The sequence below is a fragment of the Pristiophorus japonicus genome, chromosome 10, assembly GCF_044704955.1.
Source record: "Pristiophorus japonicus isolate sPriJap1 chromosome 10, sPriJap1.hap1, whole genome shotgun sequence".
Taxonomy (NCBI): domain Eukaryota; kingdom Metazoa; phylum Chordata; class Chondrichthyes; family Pristiophoridae; genus Pristiophorus; species Pristiophorus japonicus.
Window position 1 is genome coordinate 119,118,018 of NC_091986.1, and position 23,345 is coordinate 119,141,362.

Below are 23,345 nucleotides of genomic sequence, written 5' to 3' on the forward strand. Positions count from 1 at the left end.
TGCCCAAGGAAGCAGTTGAGGCTAGCTCATTGAATGTATTCAAATCACAGATAGATAGATTTTTAACCAATAAGGGAATTAAGGGTTACGGGGAGCGGGCGGGTAAGTGGAGCTGAGTCCACGGCCAGATCAGCCATGATCTTGTTGAATGGCAGAGCAGGCTCGAGGGGCTAGATGGCCTACTCCTGTTCCTAATTCTTATGTTATGTTCTTATGTAATTAATATCAGTAGACAAAAGTACTTGAGAAACTAATGGGACTAAAAGCTGACAAACCAACTGGCCCTGATGCCCTACATCCTGAGTTCTTAAAAAAAAAGCTGGCTGCAGAGATAGTGGATGCATTGGTTGTGATTTTCCAAAATTCCCTAGATTCTAGAACGGTCCCAGTGGATTAGAAAGTAGCAAATGAAACCCCGCAATTCAAGAATGGAGGGAGAGAGAAAATTGGGAAGTACAGATCCGTTAGTCTGACATCAGTTATTGGGAAAATATTGAAATCCATTATTAAGGAAGTAGTAAAAGGGCACTTAGAAAATCATATAATTAGGCAGAGTCAGCATGGTTTTATGAAAGGGAGATCATGTTGAACAAAGTTATTGCCGTTTTTTTGAAGATGTAACTCGCATTGTAGCTGAAAGGGAACCAGTGGATGTAGTATATTTGGATTTCCCAAAGGCATTCGATAAGGTGCCACATAAAAGATTGCTTTGGGGTTGGGGGTAATATATTACCATAGATCGAGGATTGGTTAGCTGACAGAAAACAGAGACTAGAGATAAGCGGGTCATTTTCCAGTTGGCAGGCTGTAACTAGAGGCGTGCCACAAGGATCAATGCTTGGGGCTCAGCTATTTACAATCTATTTTAATGACTTGGATACAATGCACTTGGCCCCTTCATCTAAATTTGCTGACAATACAAAGGTAGGCCGGAAAGGAAGCTGAGGAGGACATCGAGTCTGCAACGGGATATAGACAGGCTAAGTGAGTGGGCACTTAGGTGGCAGGTGAAGTAGAGTGTGAGAAATGTTGAGGTTATTCACTTTGGTAGGAAGAATAGAAAAGCCGAATATTTTTAAAATGGTGAGAAACTATTAAATGTTGGTGTTTAGAGAGATTTATGTGTTCTCATAGGAAACACAAAGTTAGCATGCAGGTACAGCAAGCAATTAGGAAGGCAAATGGCATGTTGGCCTTTATTGCAAGGAGGTTGGAGCACAAGAGTAAGGAAGTCGCTGCAATTATACAGGGCTTTGGTGAGACCATATCTGGAGTACTGTGCACAATCTTGGTCTCCTTATCTGAGAAAAGATGTGTATGCCTTGGAGGTGGTGAAATGAAGGTTCACTTGACTGATCCCTGGGATGAGAGGGTTGTCCAATGAGGAGAGTTTGAGTAGATTGGGCCTATAACTCTCTGGCGTTTAGAAGAATGTGAGGTGATCTCATTGAAACATACAAGATTCTGAGGGGGATTGACGAGATAGATGCTGAGAGGTTGTTTCCCCTGGCTGGAGAGTCTAGAACTAGGGGGCATAGTCTCAGGATAAGTGGTTGGCCATTAAAAACTAAGATGAGGAGGAATTTCTTGATTGAGGGTTGTGTATGTTTGCACTTCTCTACCCCCAAAGGGCTGTGGATGCTACATCGCTGAGTATATTTAAGGCTGAGATAGATAGATTTTTGAACTCTCCGGGAATCCAAGGATATGGGGATCGGGTGGGAAAGTGGAATTGAGGTCGAAGATCAGCCATTTTATTGAATGGCGGAGCAGGCCCAAAGGGCTGTATGGCCTACTCCTGCTCCTAGTTCTTATGTTCTGCTGTACTCTTATTATATGGTGGCTTGCTTTGTCTCTCTCTCTCTCGTGTGTCTCTCTCTCTCGTGTCTCTCTCAATTTTACTCTTGCTCTCAGCAATTATGCATTTGCGGTCAGGAGAGCATTCTATTGCTCCTGGGTGAACTTGAGCTCCTGTATGCCATGAGGGATTTAGCTAGCTTGCAGTGGTGTCCCAATGCACTAATTTTTCCTTCTCTACTGACTTTTAGAGCAGAACTTTGTTTTCTTGTGCTGCTTTTATATTGGTGTTCCAGATCCTTTCCCTAACTAATGGTATGGCAAGTAACTGCTCCAAGGCCTCTCCAAATAGCATTCTTGAGCCATTCACTAAAGTGTATGAGAGTACACAGGGCAATAACTTGCCATCTGGGTTTTTGTTTTCTATTTTATCTTTTTTTTTTCCCTGTAGGTATCTACTTCTCATCCACCTGACATCTCTTTATGGTATTACTGAGTTTGGAAATTTATTCCGACGGGAATTGCAGGGGTGATCCTATCCCACAGTGCATTGGAGAACTCGTATTCTGTCTAAGGAGCTAATATTTTTATTTTTAGCTGCTGCCTTTATATTGTTTTACCCTCTTGGTTTCTATTTTATATTAGTTATTCCTTCGCACCACTTGTTATAACCTCCGAATATAAAATTTAGCTCCTCTATCTTCTTTCATAATATGCAATAGTACATTAAACAACACTTCATTGGAGTGTTTTAAAATATGCAATTTTTTCCCCTCCCAAACTAAGTTGCAAAATATTATGACCGTGTAAGCTGATTATAGCTGACTTTGTGTAGAAATGATTTGTCAAATGGTCTGGCTATTGTAACCTGGATCAATTGGGTCTGGCAGATTGTAGATGTAATAAATCAAGATTGAAAGTACATGTCATATGCTGGAGGATTGAAGGGTCTGGTTAGGTCAAGAAGGACTGGAGAATAGTCAATGAAGAGATACCATAAACATTAATGGTATATTTGGACAAACCAATGAATCTTGTTAAAACGTTTGGTTTGGACGTGTGTGGCTGTCCAGTTTATTTTATTACAGTATCAGCATAAATTATTGGAAGAGGAATAAGCCATTTAGCCCCTTGAGCCTGTTCCGCCATTCAGTTAGACCATGGCTGATTTGTAACTCAACTCCATTTACCCGCCTTTGTTCCATATCGCTTAATATCCGTGCCTAGAAAAAATTTATATCAAGTTTTGAAAATTTCAATTGACCTAGCCTCAACATCTTTTTTTCAGTGTTCCAGATTTCCACAGTTTCACAACCCTTTGTGTGAACTGCTTCCTAACATCACCTCTGAACGGCCTAGCTCTAATTGTAAGCTTATGCCCCCTTGTTCTGGACTCTTATCAGAAAAAATCATTTCTCTCTACCCTATAAATTTTTTTTTATCGTACTAATCACCTAAATTAGATCACTCCTCAATCTTCTATATGCGAGGGGATACAAGCCGAGTCTATGCTACCCGCCCTCATAATTTAACCCCTTTAGCTCCATTATCATTCTGGTGAATCTGCACAGCATCCGCCCCCGCCAAGGCCAATGTATCCTTCCTGAGGTGCAGTGCCTAGAACTGAATGCAGTACTCCAGATGCAATCTAACCAGAGCTTTATACAATTGCATCCTAACTTCCATCCCCCTGGAGATAAACAACAACTGTTATTTATATAGTGTCTTTAACGATGTGAAACGTCCCAAGGCGCTTCACAGGAGTATTTTGAGGGGGTGGGGGGGGGGGGGGTTGTGGGGCTGGAGGAGATTAGAAACATAGAAACATAGAAACATAGAAAATAGGTGCAGGAGTAGGCCAGTCGGCCCTTCGAGCCTGCACCACCATTCAATAAGATCATGGCTGATCATTCACCTCAGTACCCCTTTCCTGCTTTCTCTCCATACCCCTTGATCCCCTTATCAGTAAGAGCCATATCTAACTCCCTCTTGAATATATTCAATGAACTGGCCTCAACAACTCTCGACGGTAGGGAATTCCACAGGTTAACAACTCTGAGTGAAGAAGTTTCTCCTCATCTCAGTCCTAAATGGCCTGAGATGAGGATGAAATACCAGCGCATTTGGAGAGCAGTGATTTGTGAAGGGGAAATCATGCTTGACAAATCTTCTGGAATTTTTTGAGGATGTAACTAGTAGAGTGGACAAGGGGGAACCAGTGGATGTGGTGTATTTGGACTTTCAAAAGGCTTTTGACAAGGTCCAGCACAAGAGATTGGTGTGCAAAATCAATGCACATGGTATTGGGGGGCAATGTACTGGCATGGATAGAGAATTGGTTGGCAGACAGGAAGCAGAGAGTCGGGATGGGAGGCAGTGACTAGTGGAGTGCCGCAAGGCTCAGTGCTGGGACCCCAGCTCTGTACAATATACATTAATGATTTAGATGAAGGAATTGAGTGTAATATCTCCAAGTTTGCAGATGACACTAAACTGGGTGGTGTGAGCTGTGAGGAGGATGCTAAGAGGCTGCAGGGTGGTTTGGACATGTTTGGTGAGTGGGCAGATGCAGTATAATGTGGATAAATGTAAGGTTATCCACTTTGGTGGCAGAAACACGAGGGCAGAGTATTATATGAATGGTGGCAGATTAGGAAAAGGGGAAGTGCAACGAGACCTGGGTGTCATAGTTCATCAGTCATTGAAAGTTGGCTTGCAGGTGAAGAAGGCAAATGGCATGTTGGCCTTCATAGGGGATTTGCGTATAGGAACAGGGAGGTCTTGTTGCAATTGTACACGGCCTTGGTGAGGCCTCACCTGGAATATTGTGTTCAGTTTTGGTCTCCTAAACTGAGGAAGGATGTTCTTGCTATTGAGGGAGTGCAGCGAAGGTTCACCAGACTGATTCCCAGGATGGCTGGACTGACATATGAGGAGAGACTGGATCAACTGGGTCTTTATACACTGGAGTTTAGAAGGATAAGAGGGGATCTCATAGAAACGTATAAGATTCTGACGGGACTGGACAGGTTAGATGCGGGAAGAATGTTCCCGATGTTGGGGAAGTCCAGAACCAGGGTCATAGTCTTAGAATAAGGGGTAGGCCATTTAAGACTATGAGGAGGAACTTCTTCACTCAGAGTTGTTAACCTGTGGAATTCCCTACCGCAGAGAGTTGTTGATGCCAGTTCATTGGATATATTCAAGAGGAAGTTAGATATAGCCCTTGCGGCTAAAGGGATCAAGGGGTATGGAGAGAAAGCGGGAAAGGGATACTGAGGTGAATGATCAGCCATGATCATATTGAATGGTGGTGCAGGCTCGAAGGGCCGAATGGCCTACTCCTGCACCTATTTTCTATGTTACCCCTTATCCTAAGACTACGTCCCCTGGTTCTGGACTTCCCCAACATCGGGAACATTCTTCCCGCATCTAACCTGTCCAGTCCCGTCAGAAACTTATACGTTTCTATGGGATCCCCTCTTATCTTCTAAACTCCAGTGAATAAAGGCCCAGTTGATCCAGTCTCTCCTCATATGACAGTCCAGCCAACCCTGGAATCAGTCTGGTGAACCTTCGCTGCACTCCCTCAATAGCAAGAACGTCCTTCCTCAGATTGGGAGTCCAAAACTGAACACAATTCCAGGTGAGGCCTCGCCAAGGCCCTGTACAACTGCAGTAAGACCTCCCTGCTCCTATACTCAAATCCCCTAGCTATGAAGGCCAACATACCATTTGCCTTCTTCACTGCCTGCTGCACCTGCATGCCCACTTTCAATGACTGATGAACCATGATACCCAGGTCTCGTTGCACTTCCCCTTTTCCTAATCTGCCATTCAGATAATATTCTGCCTTCGTGTTTTTGCCCCAAAATGGATAACCTCACATTTATCCACATTATGCTGCATCTGCCATGCATTTTCCCACTCACCCTGCAGCCTCTTGGCGTCCTCCTCACAGCTCAGACTACCACCCAGTTTAGTGTCATCTGCAAACTTGGAGATATTACACTCAATTCCTTCATCTAAATCGTTAATATATATTGAAACGAGCTGGGGTCCCAGCACTGAGCCCTGCGGCACTCCACTAGTCACTACCTGCCATTCTGAAAAGGACCCGTTTATCCTGACTCTGCTTCCTGTCTGTCAACCCGTTCTCTATCCACGTCAGTACATTACCCCCAATACCATGCGCTTTGATTTTGCACACCAATCTCTTGTGCTGGACCTTGTCAAAAGCCTTTTGAAAGTCCAAATACACCACTTCCACTGGTTCTCCCTTGTCCACTCTGCTAGTTACATCCTCAAAATTCCAGAAGATTCGTCAAGCATGATTTCCCTTTCATAAATCCATGCTGACTTGGACCGATCCTGTCACTGCTTTCCAAATGCGCTGCTATTTCATCCTTAATGATTGATTCCACCATTTTCCCCACTACTAATGTCAGGCTAACCGGTCTATAATTACCCGTTTTCTCTCCCTCCTTTTTTAAAAAGTGGTGTTACATTAGCTACCCTCCAGTCCATGGGAGCTGATCCAGAGTCGATAGTCTGTTGGAAAATGATCACCAATGCATCCACTATTTCTAGGGCCACTTCTTTAAGTACTCTGGGAGGCAGTTTATCAGGCCCCGGGGATTTATCAGCCTTCAATCCCATCAATTTCCCTAACACAATTTCCTGCCTGATGAGGATATCCTTCAATTCCTCCTTCTCACTAGACCCACTGTCCCCTAGTACATTCAGAAGGTTATTTCTGTCTTCCCTCGTGAAGACAGAACCGAAGTATTTGTTCAGTTGGTCTGCCATTTCTTTGTTCCCCATTATAAATTCACCTGAAAACGACTGCAAGGGACCTACGTTTGTCTTCACTAATCATTTTCTCTTCACATACTTATAGAAGCTTTTGCAGTCAGTTTTTATGTTCCCTGCAAGCTCCCTCTCGTACTCTATTTTCCCCCTCTTAATTAAACTCTTAGTCCTCCTCCGTTGAATTCTAAATTTCTCCCAGTCCTCCGGTTGGTTGCTTTTTCTAGCCAATTTATATGCCTCGTCCTTATTTTGAACATTCTCCTTAATTTCCCTTGTTAGCCACAGTTGAGCCACCTTCCCCGTTTTATTTTTACTCCAGACAGGGATGTACAATTGCTGAAGTTCATCCAAGTGACCTTTAAATGTTTGCCATTGTTTATCCACCGTCAACCCTTTAAGTATCCTTTGCCAGTCTATTCTAGCCAATTCACGCCTCATACCGTCGAAGTTACCTTTCCTTAAGTTCAGAATCTTTGTTTCCGAATTAACTATGTCACTCTCCATCTTAATAAAGAATTCTACCATATTATGGTCACTCTTCCCAAGGGGCCTCGCACAACAAGATTGCTAATTAGTCCCAGTCTAGGATGGCCAGCTCTCTAGTTATTTCCTCGACATATTGGTCTAGAAAACCATCCCTAATTCACTCCAGGAAATCCTCCTCCGCTGCATTGCTACCAGTTTGGTTAGCCCAATCAATATGTAGATTAAAGTCACCCATGATAACTGCTGTACCTTTATTGCACATATCCCTTATTTCTTGTTTGATGATGTCTCCAACCTCACTACTACTATTTGGTGGTCTGTACACAACTCCCACTAGCGTTTTCTGCCCTTTGGTATTCCGCAATTCCACGCATACCGATTCCACATCATCCAGGCTAATGTCCCTCCTTACTATTGCATTAATTTCCTCTTTAACCAGCAATGCCACCCCGCCTCCTTTTCCTCTCTACCTATCCTTCCTAAATGTTGAATACCCCTGGATGTTGAGTTCCCAGCCTTGGTCACCCTGGAGCCATGTCTCCGTGATGCCAATTACATCATATCCGTTAACTACCGTCTGCGCAGTTAATTTGTCCACCTTATTCCGAATACTCCTCGTATTGAGGCACAGAGCTTTCAGGTTTGTCTTTTTAACACACTTTGCCCCTTTAGAATTTTGCTGTAATGTGGCCCTTTTTGTTTTTTGCCTTGGGTTTCTCTGCCCTCCACTTTTACTATTCTCCTTTCTATCTTTTGCTTCTTTCTCCATTTTATTTTCCTCTGTCTCCCTACATCGGTTCCCATCCCCCTGCCATGTTAGTTTAACTCCTCCCCAACAGCACTAGCAAACACTTCCCCTCGGACATTGGTTCCGGTCCTGACCAGATGCAGACCGTTCGGATTGTACTGGTCCCACCTCCCCCAGAACCGGTTCCAATGTCCCAGGAATTTGAATCCCTCCCTTTTGCACCACTCCTCCACGTATTCATCTGAGCTATCCTGCGATTTCTACTCTGACTAGCACGTGGCACTGATAGCAATCCTGAGATTGCTACTTTTGAGGTCCTACTTTTTAATTTAGCTCCTAGCCCCCTAAATTCGTCTTGTCGGACCTCATCCCATTTTTTACCTATATCATTGGTACCTATATGCACCACGACAACTGGCTGTTCATCCTCCCTTTTCAGAATGTCCTGCACCCGCTCCGAGACAGCTTTGACCCTTGCACCAGGGAGGCAACATACCATCCTGGAGTCTCGGTTGCGGCTGCAGAAACGCCTATCTATTCCCCTTACAATTGAATCTCCTATCACTATTGCTCTCCCACTCTTTTTCCTGCCCTCCTGTGCAGCAGAGCCATCCACGGTGCCATGAACTTGGCTGCTGCTGCTCTCCCCTGATGAGTCATCCCCCTCAACAGTACTGAAAGTGGTGTATCTGTTTTGCAGGGGGATGACCGCAGGGGACTCCTGCACTGCATTCCTTGCACTGCTCTTCCTGTTGGTCACCCATTTACTATCTGGCTGTGTACCCTTTACCTGTGGTAAGACCAACTCTCTAAATGTGCTATTCACGTCCTTCTCAGCATCGTGGATGCTCCAGAGTTCATCCACCCGCAGCTCCAGGGCCGCAATGTGGTCCGTCAGGAGCTGGAGGCGGATACACTTCCCGCACACGTCGTCGTCAGGAGCACAGGAAGCGTCCCTGACTTCCCACATAGTACAGGAGGAGCATAACACGTATCCGAACTCTCCTGCCATGACTTAACCCCTAAATAAACTTATTTAGCTTTGTTGTTGCCAAATTGTTCCTTACTGATAAAGAAAAGAAAAAGAAAAACTACTTACCAATCACTTACCCCCTTGGCTGTGACGTCACCTTTCGATTTCTTTCTATTTTTTGCCTCGCTGCTGCAGCTGCACCAGCTGGCCTCTTGTAGGCCTCCCGCCTCCCGACGCTCCCCGAACTGCTCACTGACTGGCCTCTTGTAGGCCTCTCGCCTCCCGCCTCCCGCCTCCCGACGCTCCCCGAACTGCTCACTGACTGGCCTCTTGTAGGCCACTCTCCTCCCGAACACCCGCCTCTCGACACTCCCCGGACTGCTTGCTGAAATAGGGAGGGGTGAGGCCTTGGAGGTATTTGAAAATAAGGATGAGAATTTTGAAATCGAAGCGTTGCTTAACCGGAAACCAATGTATGTCAGCGAGCACAGGGGTGATGGGTGAACGGGACTTGGTGTGAGTTAGGACAAGGGCAGCCGAGTTTTGGAGCTTCTCTAGGTTTTGTGGGGGAAATTTTGGGAGGCCAGTCAGTGTGTTGGAATAGTCAAGTCTAGAGGTAACAAAGGCATGGATGAGGGTTTCAGCAGTGGATGAGCTGAGACAAATGCGGAGATGGGCGATGTTATAGAGATAGAAATAGGCGGTCTTAGTTATGCTGCGGATATGTGGTCGAAGGCTCATTTCACGGTCAAATATGACACCAAGGCTGCGAACAGTGTGGCGAGGGATGGAGCCAGTGGCTAGGAAACTGAGTTTGTGTCCGGATATAAAAGGGGTCAGAGGGTCTAGTAAGGAGGAGGAACTGAGGGAAATCTTTATTAGTCGGGAAATTGTGTTGGGGAAATTGATAGGATTGAAGGCCGATAAATCTCCAGGGCCTGATGGACTGCATCCCAGAGTACTTAAGGAGGTGGCCTTGGAAATAGCGGATGCATTGACAGTCATTTTCCAACATTCCATTGACTCTGGATCAGTTCCTATCGAGTGGAGGGTAGCCAATGTAACCCCACATTTTAAAAAAGGAGGGAGAGAGAAAACAGGGAATTATAGACCGGTCAGCCTGACATCAGTAGTGGGTAAAATGATGGAATCAATTATTAAGGATGTCATAGCAGTGCATTTGGAAAATGGTGACATGATAGGTCCAAGTCAGCATGGATTTGTGAAAGGGAAATCATGCTTGACAAATCTTCTGGAATTTTTTGAGGATGTTTCCAGTAGAGTGGACAAAGGAGAACCAGTTGATGTGGTATATTTGGACTTTCAGAAGGCTTTCGACAAGGTCCCACACAAGAGATTAATGTGCAAAGTTAAAGCACATGGGATTGGGGGTAATGTGCTGACGTGGATTGAGAACTGGTTGTCAGACAGGAAGCAAAGAGTAGGAGTAAATGGGTACTTTTCAGAATGGCAGGCAGTGACTAGTGGGGTACCGCAAGGTTCTGTGCTGGGGCCCCAGCTGTTTACATTGTACATTAATGATTTAGACGAGGGGATTAAATGTAGTATCTCCAAATTTGCGGATGACACTAAGTTGGGTGGCAGTGTGAGCTGCGAGGAGGATGCTATGAGGCTGCAGAGTGACTTAGGTGAGTGGGCAAATGCATGGCAGATGAAGTATAATGTGGATAAATGTGAGGTTATCCACTTTGGTGGTAAAAACAGAGAGACAGACTATTATCTGAATGGTGACAGATTAGGAAAAGGAGAGGTGCAAGGAGACCTGGGTGTCATGGTACATCAGTCATTGAAGGTTGGCATGCAGGTACAGCAGGCGGTTAAGAAAGCAAATGGCATGTTGGCCTTCATAGCGAGGGGATTTGAGTACAGGGGCAGGGAGGTGTTGCTACAGTTGTACAGGGCCTTGGTGAAGCCACACCTGGAGTATTGTGTACAGTTTTGCTCTCCTAACTTGAGGAAGGACATTCTTGCTTTTGAGGGAGTGCAGCAAAGATTCACCAGACTGATTCCCGGGATGGTGGGACTTACCTATCAAGAAAGACTGGATCAACTGAGCTTGTATTCACTGGAGCTCAGAAGAATGAGAGGGGACCTCATAGAAACGTTTAAAATTCTGAGGGGTTTAGACAGGTTAGATGCAGGAAGAATGTTCCCAATGTTGGGGAAGTCCAGAACCATGGGTCACAGTCTAAGGATAAGGGGTAAGCCATTTAGGACCGAAATGAGGAGAAACTTCTTCACCCAGAGAGTTGTGAACCTGTGGAATTCTCTATCACAGAAAGTAGTTGAGGCCAATTCACTAAATATATTCAAAAGGGAGTTAGATGAAGTCCTTACTACTCGGGGGATCAAGGGGTATGGCGAGAAAGCAGGAAGGGGGTACTGAAGTGCATGTTCAGCCATGAACTCATTGAATGGCGGTGCAGGCTAGAAGGGCTGAATGGCCTACTCCTGCACCTATTTTCTATGTTTCTATGTTTCTATGGACCGAAAACAATATTCCCAATTTTCAGTTGGAGCCAGAACTGGATGTCGGACAAGCAGTCTGACAATTTAGAGACCGTGGGCCCAAGTTTCCACAAGAAAAAAAACGGGCGCCCCTCCGAGCCTAAAACGGTGCCTAAAAAAATCCTCTGTATTCTCCACCGACTTACAGGTCCTGTGTTACTCGGCGCAGCCGGCTGGGGGGGGGGGGGGGGGGCGGAGCCAGGTCCCAGCGCTGAAAACAGTGCCGGGACCTCTGCACATGCGCGCTACAGTCGGCACGCAAGTGCAGTAGCTCCAGGCGCCGAACTGTGTGGGAGGGCCCCGAAGCACGCAGCCCCTAGCCCTGGCTGAATGGCCTCACTGGGGCTGCGTGAATGAGGCTCCTCCCACGGCCAGCTCCTGCTCCCCGCCCCGACCAGACCCGACACTCGCTCCCCCCCCCGCCGACCAGACCCGACCCGACACCCGCTCTCTTTTCTTCCCCCCCCCCCCCCACCCCCGCCCCGACCGAGATCCGCTCTCCCGACCCGAGACCCGCTCCCCCCCCCCCCCGACCCGACACCCGCTCCTGTTCCCGACCCCCCCCCTCTCTTCCCTCCTCCCCTCCCCCCCTCCCTCCCCCCCTCCCTCCCCCTCCCTCTCCCCTTCCTCTCCCTCTCCCCTCTCTCCCCCCTTCCCCTCTCTCCCCCTTCCCCTCTCTCCCCCCTTCCCCTCTCTCCCCTTCCCCTCCCTCTCCCCTTCCCTCCCTCCCTCTCTCGCTCAGCGGCACGAACAACTGCAGAATTCTCCCTGGCTGAAGCACTTTCACACAGGTAGGAAGATGGTTTATTTAATCTTTTCTTGGCTTATAAATGTTTATTCAGGTTGGATTTATTTGTATATTTGTAGAAGTATAAATAAGGATTTATTGTCGAATTTAATGAGTTCCCTTCCCCCCCCCACCTCGTTCTGGACGCCTAATTTATAACCTGCGCCTGATTTTTTTAATGTGTAGAACAGGTTTTTTCAGTTCCACAAAAATCTTCACTGGCGCCATTCTACTTTAGTTTGGAGTACATTTTCACCGTGGAAACTTTCAAATCAGGTGTCAGTGGCCGGACACGCCCCCTTTTGAAGAAAAAATTCTGTTCTAAACTAGAACTGTTCTACCTGACTAGAACTGCAGAAAAAAAAATGTGGAGAATTGCGATTTCTAAAATAGTCCGTTCTCCACCAGTTGCTCCTAAAAATCAGGCGCGAATCATGTGGAAACTTGGGCCCCGTGAAGGGGTCGAGAGAAGTGGTATTGAGGTAGAGCTGGGTGTCATCAGCGTACAGGAAACCGACGCTGTGTTTTCAGATGATGTCATCAAGGGGCAACATGTAGCTGGGAAACAGGAGGGGGCTAAGAATAGATCCTTGGGGGACACCAGAGGTAATGATGCAGGGGCGGGAAGAGAAGCTGTTGCAGGTGATTCTTTGGCTACGGTTAGTAAGCTAAGGATGGAACCAGGCAAGTGCAGTCCCACCCAGCTGGACGACAGTAGAGAGTTGTTGGCGAAGGATAGAGTGGTCAACCATGTCAAAGACTGCAGACAAGTCAAGAAGGAGCGGGGGGGATAGTTTGCCTTTGTCACAGTCACAAAGGATGTCATTTGTGACTTTGAGAGCCATTTCGGTACTGTGGCAGGCATTAGCCTGTTTAAATTATTTTTGTACTTGTCCTAGTTTTTCGTGATTTCTGCACATGGAACCCTAAATCTCTCTGCTTATCCACAGTTCCTAGCTTTTTGCCATTTAGAAAATATTCTGATCTATCTTTCTTCAGCCAAAATGGATTATGCTAGTTTCCCCAGTGGTGTAACACCGTCATTATAAGGGCCATTTTTAAACCATTTTTGGGACGTCACTGGGCATTAAAACCAACGATAATGCTGGAGAGGTTCCCCAATAAGGACATTTTTACGGATAGTGCTAAATACCTATTTGAAAAAGATTGCCTTACCTGGTCGAGTCCCATCAAAATCGACGTTAACGGCGCCATCTTGGGAAACCAAGTTTCTGCAGAAATATACTGAACAAACTCTCGTGGTTTTGAAAAATCATTGTTTTTTTTTTAAACACACATTTTCAACAACTCTAAGGTGGGCCCCACAAGTAACACATATTTGACTTTTTAAAATAAAATCGACACTAAATCATTGGAAGAGGAAGGCAAGACTTTCCCGAGTGCCCGTGCACTGAGACCGAGGAGGAGAGGCACTTGCCCGGGGGGAGGTGAGCGCCGAGCTCATGTGTCCGGCCAAGCGAGTGATCCTGCCGGCCGGCGCGTGACCCTGTGTGCCTCCATGCCATGCCCGGTAAGCTGCGGAGATGGGACATGAACAGTTCGATAGTGGCCGAAATCTCTGCCGTCCATAATCGGGTCAGTGGGACTTTCTAAAATCTATCCTTTTCTGCAGTGCCCTAGCTTACACTTGGGTGCCCTTTATGCTCTTGGCCATCATCATAGGCAGTCCCTCAGAATCGAGGAAGACTTGCTTCCGCTACCGAAGTGAGTTCTTTGATGACTGAACAGTCCGATACGAGAGCCACAGACCCTGTCACAGGTGGAACAGACATTTGTCGAGGGAAGGGGTCGGTGGGGCTGGTTTGCCGCTGCCTGCGCTTGGCTTCCTCATGCTCTTTGCTTTGGGACTCGAAGAGTTCAACGCCCTCCCGGATGCACTTTCTCCACCTCTGGTGATCTTCGGCCAGGGTCTCACAGGTGTCAGTGGTGATGTCGCACTTTACCAGGGAGGCTTTGAGGGTGTCCTTATAACGTTTTCACTGTCCTCCTTTGGCTCATTTACCAGGAAGAAGCTCCGCATAAAGCATTTGCTTAGGGAGTCTTGTATCTGGCATGCGAACTATGTGGCCTGCCCAGCGAAGCTGATCAAGTGTGGTCAGTGCTTCAATACTGGGGATGTTAGCCTGGTCGAGGACACTGATGTTGGTACGCCTGTCCTCCCAGGGGACTTGCAGGATCTCGCGGAGACATCGTTAGTGATATATCTCCAGCGACTTGAGGTGCCTTCTGTACATCGTCCATGCCTCGGATCCATATAGGAGGGTGGATATTACTACAGCCCTATAGACCATGAGCTTGGTGGTAGATTTGAAGGCCTGGTCTTCAAATACTCTTTTCCTCAGACGGCCGAAGGCTGCACAGGCACACTGGAGGCGATGTTGCATCTCCGCATCAATGTCTGCCTTTGTTAAGAGGCTCCCGAGATATGGGAAATGGTCCACGTTGTTGAGGGCCGCGCCGTGCCGTGAATCTTGATGATTGGAGGGCAGTGCTGTGCGGTGGTGACAGGCTGGTGGAGGATCTTTTGTCTTGCGGATGTTAAGCGTAAGGCCCATGCTTTCATATGCCTCAGTGAATACATTGACTATATCCTGGAGTTCAGCCTCTGAATGTGCGCAGACGCAGGCGTCGTCCGCATACTGCAGCTCAACGATAGAGGTTGGGGTGATCTTGGACCTGGCCTGGAGGCGGTGTAGGTTAAACAGCTTCCCACTGGTTCTGTAGTTTAGTTCCACTCCAGCGGGGAGCTTGTTGATTGTGAGGTGGAGCATGGCGGCAAGGAAGGTTGAGAAGAGGGTTGGAGCGATGACGCAGTCCTGTTTGACCCCGGTCCGGACGTGAATTGGGTCTAATGAATCCGTTGGTAAGGATCACGGCCTGCATGTCATCGTGAAGCAAGCAAAGGATGTTGACAAACTTTTGGGGGCATCCGAAACGGAGGAGGTCGCCCCATAGACCCTCACGGTTGACAGTGTCAAAGGCCTTTTTAAGATCGCAAAAGGCGTGCTCCCTGCATTTTTCCTGCAGCTGTCGCGCTGCAAAGATCATGTCTGTTGTGCCCCGTAGGGGACAAAATCCACATTGTGATTCCGGGAGGAGCTCCTCGGCCACATGGAGAAGTCGATTGAAGAGAACTCTAATGACAACTTTCCCAGTGGTTGATAGCAGGGAGATTGCCCCGTAATTGCCGCAGTCGGACTTGTCCCCTTTTTAAAAAATGGGACATGCTCTTGGCTAACCATCAGGTGGTCTGAGTTCCTCCTCTTGCCTCTCCGCAGCAGTGTGACTGCATTCACCGAGATTGTTCAAATATGTACTGTTCAGTGGTTTCACACTTTGCTGCTCCAACTTCCTAAACCACCTTAAGCCATAAACCCTATTTAATGGGTGTCATTTTGGTTACAAGCTACAGCAGTGTATAAACTCTTGCATTTAGAACACTTTAACAAGCACAAATATTTGATTTTTACACCCTGTTTTATAGGACATTGATAGAAAAAAATAGTCTGAGTGAACTGAGCTGCATTCACCACATTACCCAGAGCTGTGCACATGCAGATAGAATTTAACTTTTAAAGAGCCTCAAGTATCTGCTTCGAGTGGGCATGCGCGAACGGGCATTATTTTTACGCGAAAAAATTTATCTCCATCCTTAAACGGTGGTATTTTAACGCTACGCCAAAATTTTAAAAACTTTTGGCGTAACTTAAGCCTTTTTTTGGCGTTATTTCGGCATTAAAAACGGCCGTTAATCGCAAATAATGCCAAAAAATGGTGCTATTCTTAAATGTGGAATTTCTAGCTAATAGACACTCCGTTATCTACCATGTTAGTAACCTCCTCAAAAAATTCAGTTAAGCTAGTTAAACATGACTTAACCGTTACAAATCAATGCTGGCTCTCTCATCAGTTCTTCTTTGTCCAAGTGCTCAATCGCTCTGTCCCTTATAACAAATTTTAGTAATTTCCCCACAGCAGACATCAGACTAATGGGTCCCTATAAGTAGAATCCACAGTATTCAGATTTCAGTTATACCCTCAGCAGTGCTGATGCTTCTTCAATGTAAAGGGACACAAAAATCTGATATTAAAACTGAGAGGAGAAATGATGAAGTATAGTTAGTTACCAGGAAAGCAGAGGAAAAGATCAGAAAATGATCAGAATTAAATAAGATTCTTGAATAAATGTGCATATTTACACTGCAACATGGGGAGAATTGATCACGTCAATATCTGTTCAGTCTGAGTGCAATATTTTTTTTTTAAAACTTTAATCTCTGAATTGTTAACAGGATTTACTTTTCATCGCATAACCTTTCTGCACCAAATGCTGGCAAATCGGACGGAGCCCATGCATTTGCTTAATTTAAAAAAAAATGTATCCCCCATTGCATTGTGCAGGTGCATAAAGGCAGAGTAATTGTGCAGCTATGCTACATTTATCTTCCCCTCATCTCTAGCAACCCATGTTGTGGATATGTTTAACTTGTTCTTAAACCAGTTCTAGAAAATAAAACATCAAAGATGTAAGGAAAGCAGGACATTTTAACAACTGTGAACAACCAGGAATATCGGTCCCATTCAGAGGCGCATTTTTATACTGATGTAATCATTCCTTTTCAGAGAAACTGATGTGATGTAGGTTAGGGATTTGCAGTGTATCTGCTTCTTGCTGTTGTTTTCAATGGGAATGGACTGTTTACAGACACACTGGGTTTTGGTTTTCTCCAATTTTTCTTTTGATTTTTCTCGCTTTTATTATTAAGATTAAGGAGATCTTTAAGCCACCACCAAACCCAGAGACACGAAGGCCAGTTGTAGCACTCCAACTATTGTCTCAGCTCAACAAACGAACGATGTATGGCTCTCAAATTGAATCAACACTCTTGTGCCTTTGCACATTAGGCCATCTGGGGAACTCCTCACTCTTTGTAATGCTAACTTGTAAATACAAATGCTGATGCTAGATGCAAAGAGTTAGCGTGCTACTGATATCAAACCCCTTTTATAAGAAGTTACACCTCTATAAAATGGGTTGCAAGGTGAACATCATGCTTTCCTTGTAGCTTTTAACTATATGTGGAATCTTGTCATTAGTGGCACTGCAGCTCCAGCTGACTGGCTGTCAAATTAAAATACTAATTAATCTTAATCTTCAAACTGGTGCATATGCAACCATGGGGCAGAAATTACTGTTATACAAACACACAACATGTTTGTCAAATTCCTTTCTCTACTTTAATGCAGGTGTTAACCTATTTTAAAATAGGCAGGTTAATGTCTTGAGTAAGATAGCTGGGATAAATTTAGTCGAGTGTGTTAGACATTTCTGGTATTGCATCGCCAACAAATATTTCTGGTCTTGTATATTCCTAAAGAATGTTGGTTTTATTATTTTCAAATGTTTTGTTTTAGTAATATTTATAACTCTGGAATTGATGTTGCCTTATTGTAAATGTAGTTTTCTCCAATGTTCTGCTTTCAATATTTTTCCCCTTTTTTTATAACTTATATAGATACAGGATGTAAAGTGAATATCTGGATGCAGGTTTATTCCCTACCCTATGCATCTACTAATTGATGGTGTTTATTCTAGGATTGTACTTATCAAGGTGTATACAAAAAGAATAAATTAGTACAAACTGAGATGTCCTTCTACTGTTGCAGGGTTTGTTTCCACCAGGTCAAGGAGCCACTATTGGAGTTGATTTTATGATTAAAACCGTTGATATAAATGGAGAAAAAGTGAAGGTACTGTATTACTAAATATCCACTTCCATATAATTTGTAACAAATCTAACTTAAAAACAAAAGTACAAAATGTAACACTATGTAAATTTTATATGGTAGCACTGCATAACTCTACATACGATTATTTGAATACAGGTCTAGTTGGAATCCACTGGGATCCAAATTGCTTTAGAACTCTGCTCAGATTTATTTACATTTTCTTTCTTTTGTTTCACAAGTTAGATTATTCAAATTCAGTAAGGTCAGGGTGAAATGTATTAAAAATAGAATTAAAGTAAAAGCTGATAAGAGACAAAGATGGAAATCTTTCCATAGATAGCAGTGATATTAAATAAGCACTTTCACTTTTTTTTACAAAAGTGGGTGATAGTGGAAATATAAGGATACAAAAATAAATTGAGCCTTTAGATAAAGATTAAAAGACTTGCATCAATATAGCAATATGGTGCTTTTCATGACCACTGGACATCTCAAAGTGCTTTACAGCCAATGAAGTACTTTTGGAATGTAGTCACGGTTGTAAAGTGGGAAATGCAGCAGCCAATTTGCGCACAGCAAGCTCCCACAAACAGCAATGTGATAATGGCCAGATAAATTATTTTTGTTATGTTGATTAAGAGATAAATATTGGCCAGTACACCAGGGGTAAAGCTCCCTGGTGGTCTTCGAATAGTGCTATGAGATCTTTTACGTCCACCCGAGAGGGCAGATGTGGCCTTGGTTTAACATAGAAACATAGAAAATAGGTGCAGGAGTAGGCCATTCGGCCCTTCGAGCCTGCACTGCCATTCAATGAGTTCATGGCTGAACATGCAACTTCAGTACCCCATTCCTGCTTTCTCGCCATACCCTTTGATCCCACTAGTAGTAAGGACTACATCTAACTCCTTTTTGAATATATTTAGTGAATTGGCCTCAACAACTTTCTGTGATAGAGAATTCCACAGGTTCACCACTCTCTAGGTGAAGAAGTTTCTCCTCATCTCGATCCTAAATGGCTTACCCCTTATCCTTAGACTGTGCCCCCTGCTTCTGGACTTCCCCAATATTGGGAACATTTTTCCTGCATCTAACCTGCCTAAACCCGTCAGAATTTTAAACATTTCTATGAGATCCCCTCTCATTCTTCTGAACTCCAGTGAATACAAGCCCAGTTGATCCAATCTATCTTGATGTGTCAGTCCCGCCATCCCGGGAATCAGTCTGGTGAACCTTCGCTGCACTCCCTCAATAGCAAGAATGTCCTTCCTCAAGTTAGGAGACCAAAACTGTACACAATACTCCAGGTGTGGCCTCACCAAGGCCCTGTACAACTGTAGCAACACTCAAATACCCTCGCCATGAAGGCCAACATGCCATTTGCTTTCTTAACCGCCTGCTGTACCTGCATGCCAGCCTTCAATGACTGATGTACCATGACACCCAGGTCTCGTTGCACCTCTCCTTTTCCTAATCTGTCACCATTCAGATAATAGTCTGTCTCTCTGTTTTTATCACCAAAGTGGATAACTTCACATTTATCCACATTATACTTCATTTGCCATGCATTTGCCCACTCACCTAACCTATCCAAGTCACTCTGCAGCCTCATAGCATCCTCCTCGTAGCTCACACTGCCACCCAACTTAGCGTCATCCGCAAATTTGGAGATACTACATTTAATCCCCTCATCTAAATCATTAATGTACAATGTAAACAGCTGGGGCCCCAGCACAGAACCTTGTGGTACCCCACTAGTCACTGCCTGCCATTCTGAAAAGTACCCATTTACTCCTACTCTTTGCTTCCTGTCTGCCAACCAGTTCTCAATCCACGTCAGCACACTACCCCCAATCCCATGTGCTTTAACTTTGCACATTAATCTCTTGTGTGGGACCTTGTCAAAAGCCTTCTGAAAGTCCAAATACACCACATCAACTGGTTCTCCCTTGTCCACTCTACTGGAAACATCCTCAAAAAATTCCAGAAGATTTGTCAAGCATGATTTCCCTTTCACAAATCCATGCTGACTTGGACCTATCATGTCACCTCTTTCGAAATGCGCTGCTATGACATCCTTAATAATTGATTCCATCATTTTACCCACTACCGATGTCAGGCTGACCGGTCTATAATTCCCTGTTTTCTCTCCCACCTTTTTTAAAAAGTAGGGTTACATTGGCTACCCTCCACTCCATAGGAACTGATCCAGAGTCTATGGAATGTTGGAAAATGACTGTCAGTGCATAACGTCTCATCTGAAAGACGGCATTTCCGACAGTGCAGCACTCTCTGCACTGGAGTGTCGGCCTAGATGACATGCTTCCTAGAATATGCGAGAGAGCGAGAGCAAGCCAACATGTCATCTGAGCTGAGAAACACTTCAGAAATCATAGGAAATTGTTATAAGGGGAAAGTAGTTTCATTAGTTTCTGTGCTGTAGATTCTACGTAAAGAAATTTACATTTTGTTCACCCCCAAACTGCTTAAAAAATTGTTGGTGTGCCACACAATGAAAATGCAGCCAGTGTTTGTTTTCACAGTTAACAGTGGTGCAGTGAGTGTTCCTGTAAATGCTGTATGGTATCTTTAGACAATAGCCTGCTGACTATGTCATGCGCACACAAGTATTTAATGTTTCAGCTATTTTTACCTTCATGGTTCCTTGTGTGAACAGTGCCTGCTTATGTTGCAATGAATACATTGAGTGTAGTCTTTTGCTTTTTAATGTTTGACTGAACAGTAATAAACTAGTTATTTTTAAAACTTTTTAAATCAACTTTTGTTACACATACAGCCTATTCCTCTTAATTCAAAGTTTCTTAATTTGATTATCTGTTAATTCAAATTGAAATGGGTTTTTTTTAAAATATCTGTTTTATTAAAAATGCATAATTTGTGATGCTGAATAGTTAAACTTTTGAGCAAAAAATAAACAGTTTACAATTAACAGGAGTTGATTGTGGCATAACTTTACACCCCCACTGATGTTACAACAGAGTTCTCTTATTAGCTGATGCTCGGATCCAACACCTGTACACCATAGCATTTTAGTAGTTATATTCTAGTCCAAAAGGTGATGCAGTTTTATTGGTAGAACCAACATTCAGGCCTATGGAGCGTAATGATGCAGATTCAATCTTCACCCTGTCCATTGAGTTCCTGATCTCAGACAGCCATGTCATGCATGGTGACACTGAGAGAATGTCAGCTGTCATCCATGGGGGATGGGGTGGAAGTGAGACAAACAAGGTGAGTTGAAGGGGATGCAGTTTAAGGCCTGAGGTACAAAATTAAATACAAACCAATGTTTTTTGGGATCAGTGGCAAGAATTTAGTACTTTAGAGGCATCCAGGAAATAGTATTCAAAAACAAAAGTAAAAATGATAGATGATGCTTACCTTTGAATTAGGCCAACCTGAAATTGCATACTATAAACTAATTTTCTTTTTAATATACTAGGTTACTTAGTTAACCAGGCAGTGAAAAATGAATCAGTAACTAATTGTCTGAACTGTGTAATTGTTAACCAAAGTAATTAACTGGTTAGAAAATTGTAAAAGGCAAGAGTCACTGCTTAGAAAATAGTAGCATGATGCTGACAGAAGCAATGCCACAGATTGATTTGATGCAGGTCTACACCCTGCATTCTGAATTTTTCATCTCCATGTTGCCATTGAGAGGTGATAAGTCATCTACTCAGTCACAAGAAAGGAGAACATCTGAGGGAGATTCATTTGGGGTGATAATCCTGCACCTTCAAATGTCCAGTTACAAAATGGCATTTTAACCCACCATGGGGCACTGATAATGTCAAAGTCACCAATGGAATTTTACTTAACTGAGACCATACCATATTGTCCCGCTTCGCTGGTTTCAATTTCTCTGCCAGCTTCAACATTGCAGATCACTCTCTTCCCTTCTGCCTTTTCTCTATGGTTCATCTTTCATGGCGTTGGACTCACTTAGTTCCATTTGTATCTGTCCCAGTGTACCTACTACGCCTCCTTGAAAGCTTTCCCTCCTGTGCTCTAGAGCTCTATCCTTGGTCCTCATTTATTATCTGTGTGCTACCACATCCAATAACACCAAAGTCTACTTATCTGCCATTATTACCATCTCCAAAACCATTAGTGTCCTATCTGGCTGGTTGTCTAAAGTCCCAGATGAGCCAAAATTTCCTTCAGCTCAATATTGGTAAAACTAAAGAAATCCACCTTGGTTCACATTAGTACTGGGTGCCTCTGGCTCCATCTCCATCAATCAATTTAGATACCTATTCTGGCTGAACCAAGTAATACACACAACACCTGTGTTCTGCTCCACTGACTAGATATGGTGTAAGGATGACTCTCATCATCAAAACAGCATTTTTCCACCTCTAACATTGCCTGCAAGCATCCTAGGCCACAACTTCATTGATTTCCTCACATGGTTTCATTCCTTCTCAAACATCAGTAATCCAGAACTGTGTGGCCTATGATCTATTTTGCACAAAGTCCTGCCTACCCATTATTTCTGTCTTTGAATAGGTAAAAGTGGAACTTGAAAGAGCAGTTCCACATAGTCGGGCATTGGTGGAGGATGGTGTGTTCAACTATATCAGAGGTCAAGAGGGATTATGCACCACAGTTGCACAGAATGTTGTTTGTGACTTTGGTTAGGGCAGTTTCTGTAAAAATGAGTGCTTTGGGGGAAACTTGTGCAAGTGACAGGTCCTGTATAACCAACCACATGCTGATCATGAGACTGTTGTATAACAACTACTTCAAGAACAGTATGCTCTGTTTTATAGATCACATTCCTTTGGTAATCTGAAAGCTGAACCAAACAAACTCTGAGCCAAAAAGTCCTCGTCACCTAGTTCAGTGTATTTTTTAAAAGTAAAGTCTGCTCCAATTTGATTTTTTTTCTCTCTCTCTATTCTAAATCATTACGTCCCACCTGACAAATTGTGAGTGACTGACAGTACAAGGTGTTAGGTTTTAAAAAAAGGCCATGCTTCATACCTATATACCTATTTGTCACCAAGATATCAAAATAGAATGGTGTTAAATGAAAGTTTCACCTGTCTGCTGGCTGGAAGGTTCTTGTGTGAAATGTATGTGTGCAGTTTTAATCCAGTTCTGAATGGCATGAGCCTGCAGTGCAACATGATTCTGAATTTGGCATTAATTGGTAATCTGAGGCCACAGGATGTTTGATGGGAAATGGAAGAATGTCTTGCTGGTGCAGTGGTTGATGCTCTTAAGAGCAGAGGGAGCTTTATTCTGTATCTGTCTGTGTTTATATCTGACTTGAGAGTGTTTGCTATTGGGTGTTTAAATAGCAAAAGATCAATTCCCCAATTTTAACATCCTCACCTTGAGCACAATTTTTTGGAGCACTAGTCTATCTTGTCTCTCCACTGTCTGGATTCCCAATTCTGCCTCACTTGCCTTGTCCTGAAGCATTGTGTGAT

At 44.2% G+C, this 23,345-nt stretch overlaps 1 protein-coding gene across 10 annotated transcripts in view; it reads left to right on the forward strand.

Annotated features, from left to right (window-relative positions):
* The window catches only part of rab30 (RAB30, member RAS oncogene family), a 333,798-nt gene that overhangs the window by 255,445 nt on the left and 55,008 nt on the right, over nt 1-23,345 (forward strand). For all 10 annotated transcript variants that reach the window (XM_070892049.1, XM_070892053.1, XM_070892056.1 and 7 more), the window contains one exon: nt 17,821-17,904. In XM_070892049.1, the coding sequence (XP_070748150.1) occupies nt 17,821-17,904 (84 nt within the window). The remainder of the gene's footprint in view (nt 1-17,820; nt 17,905-23,345) is intronic.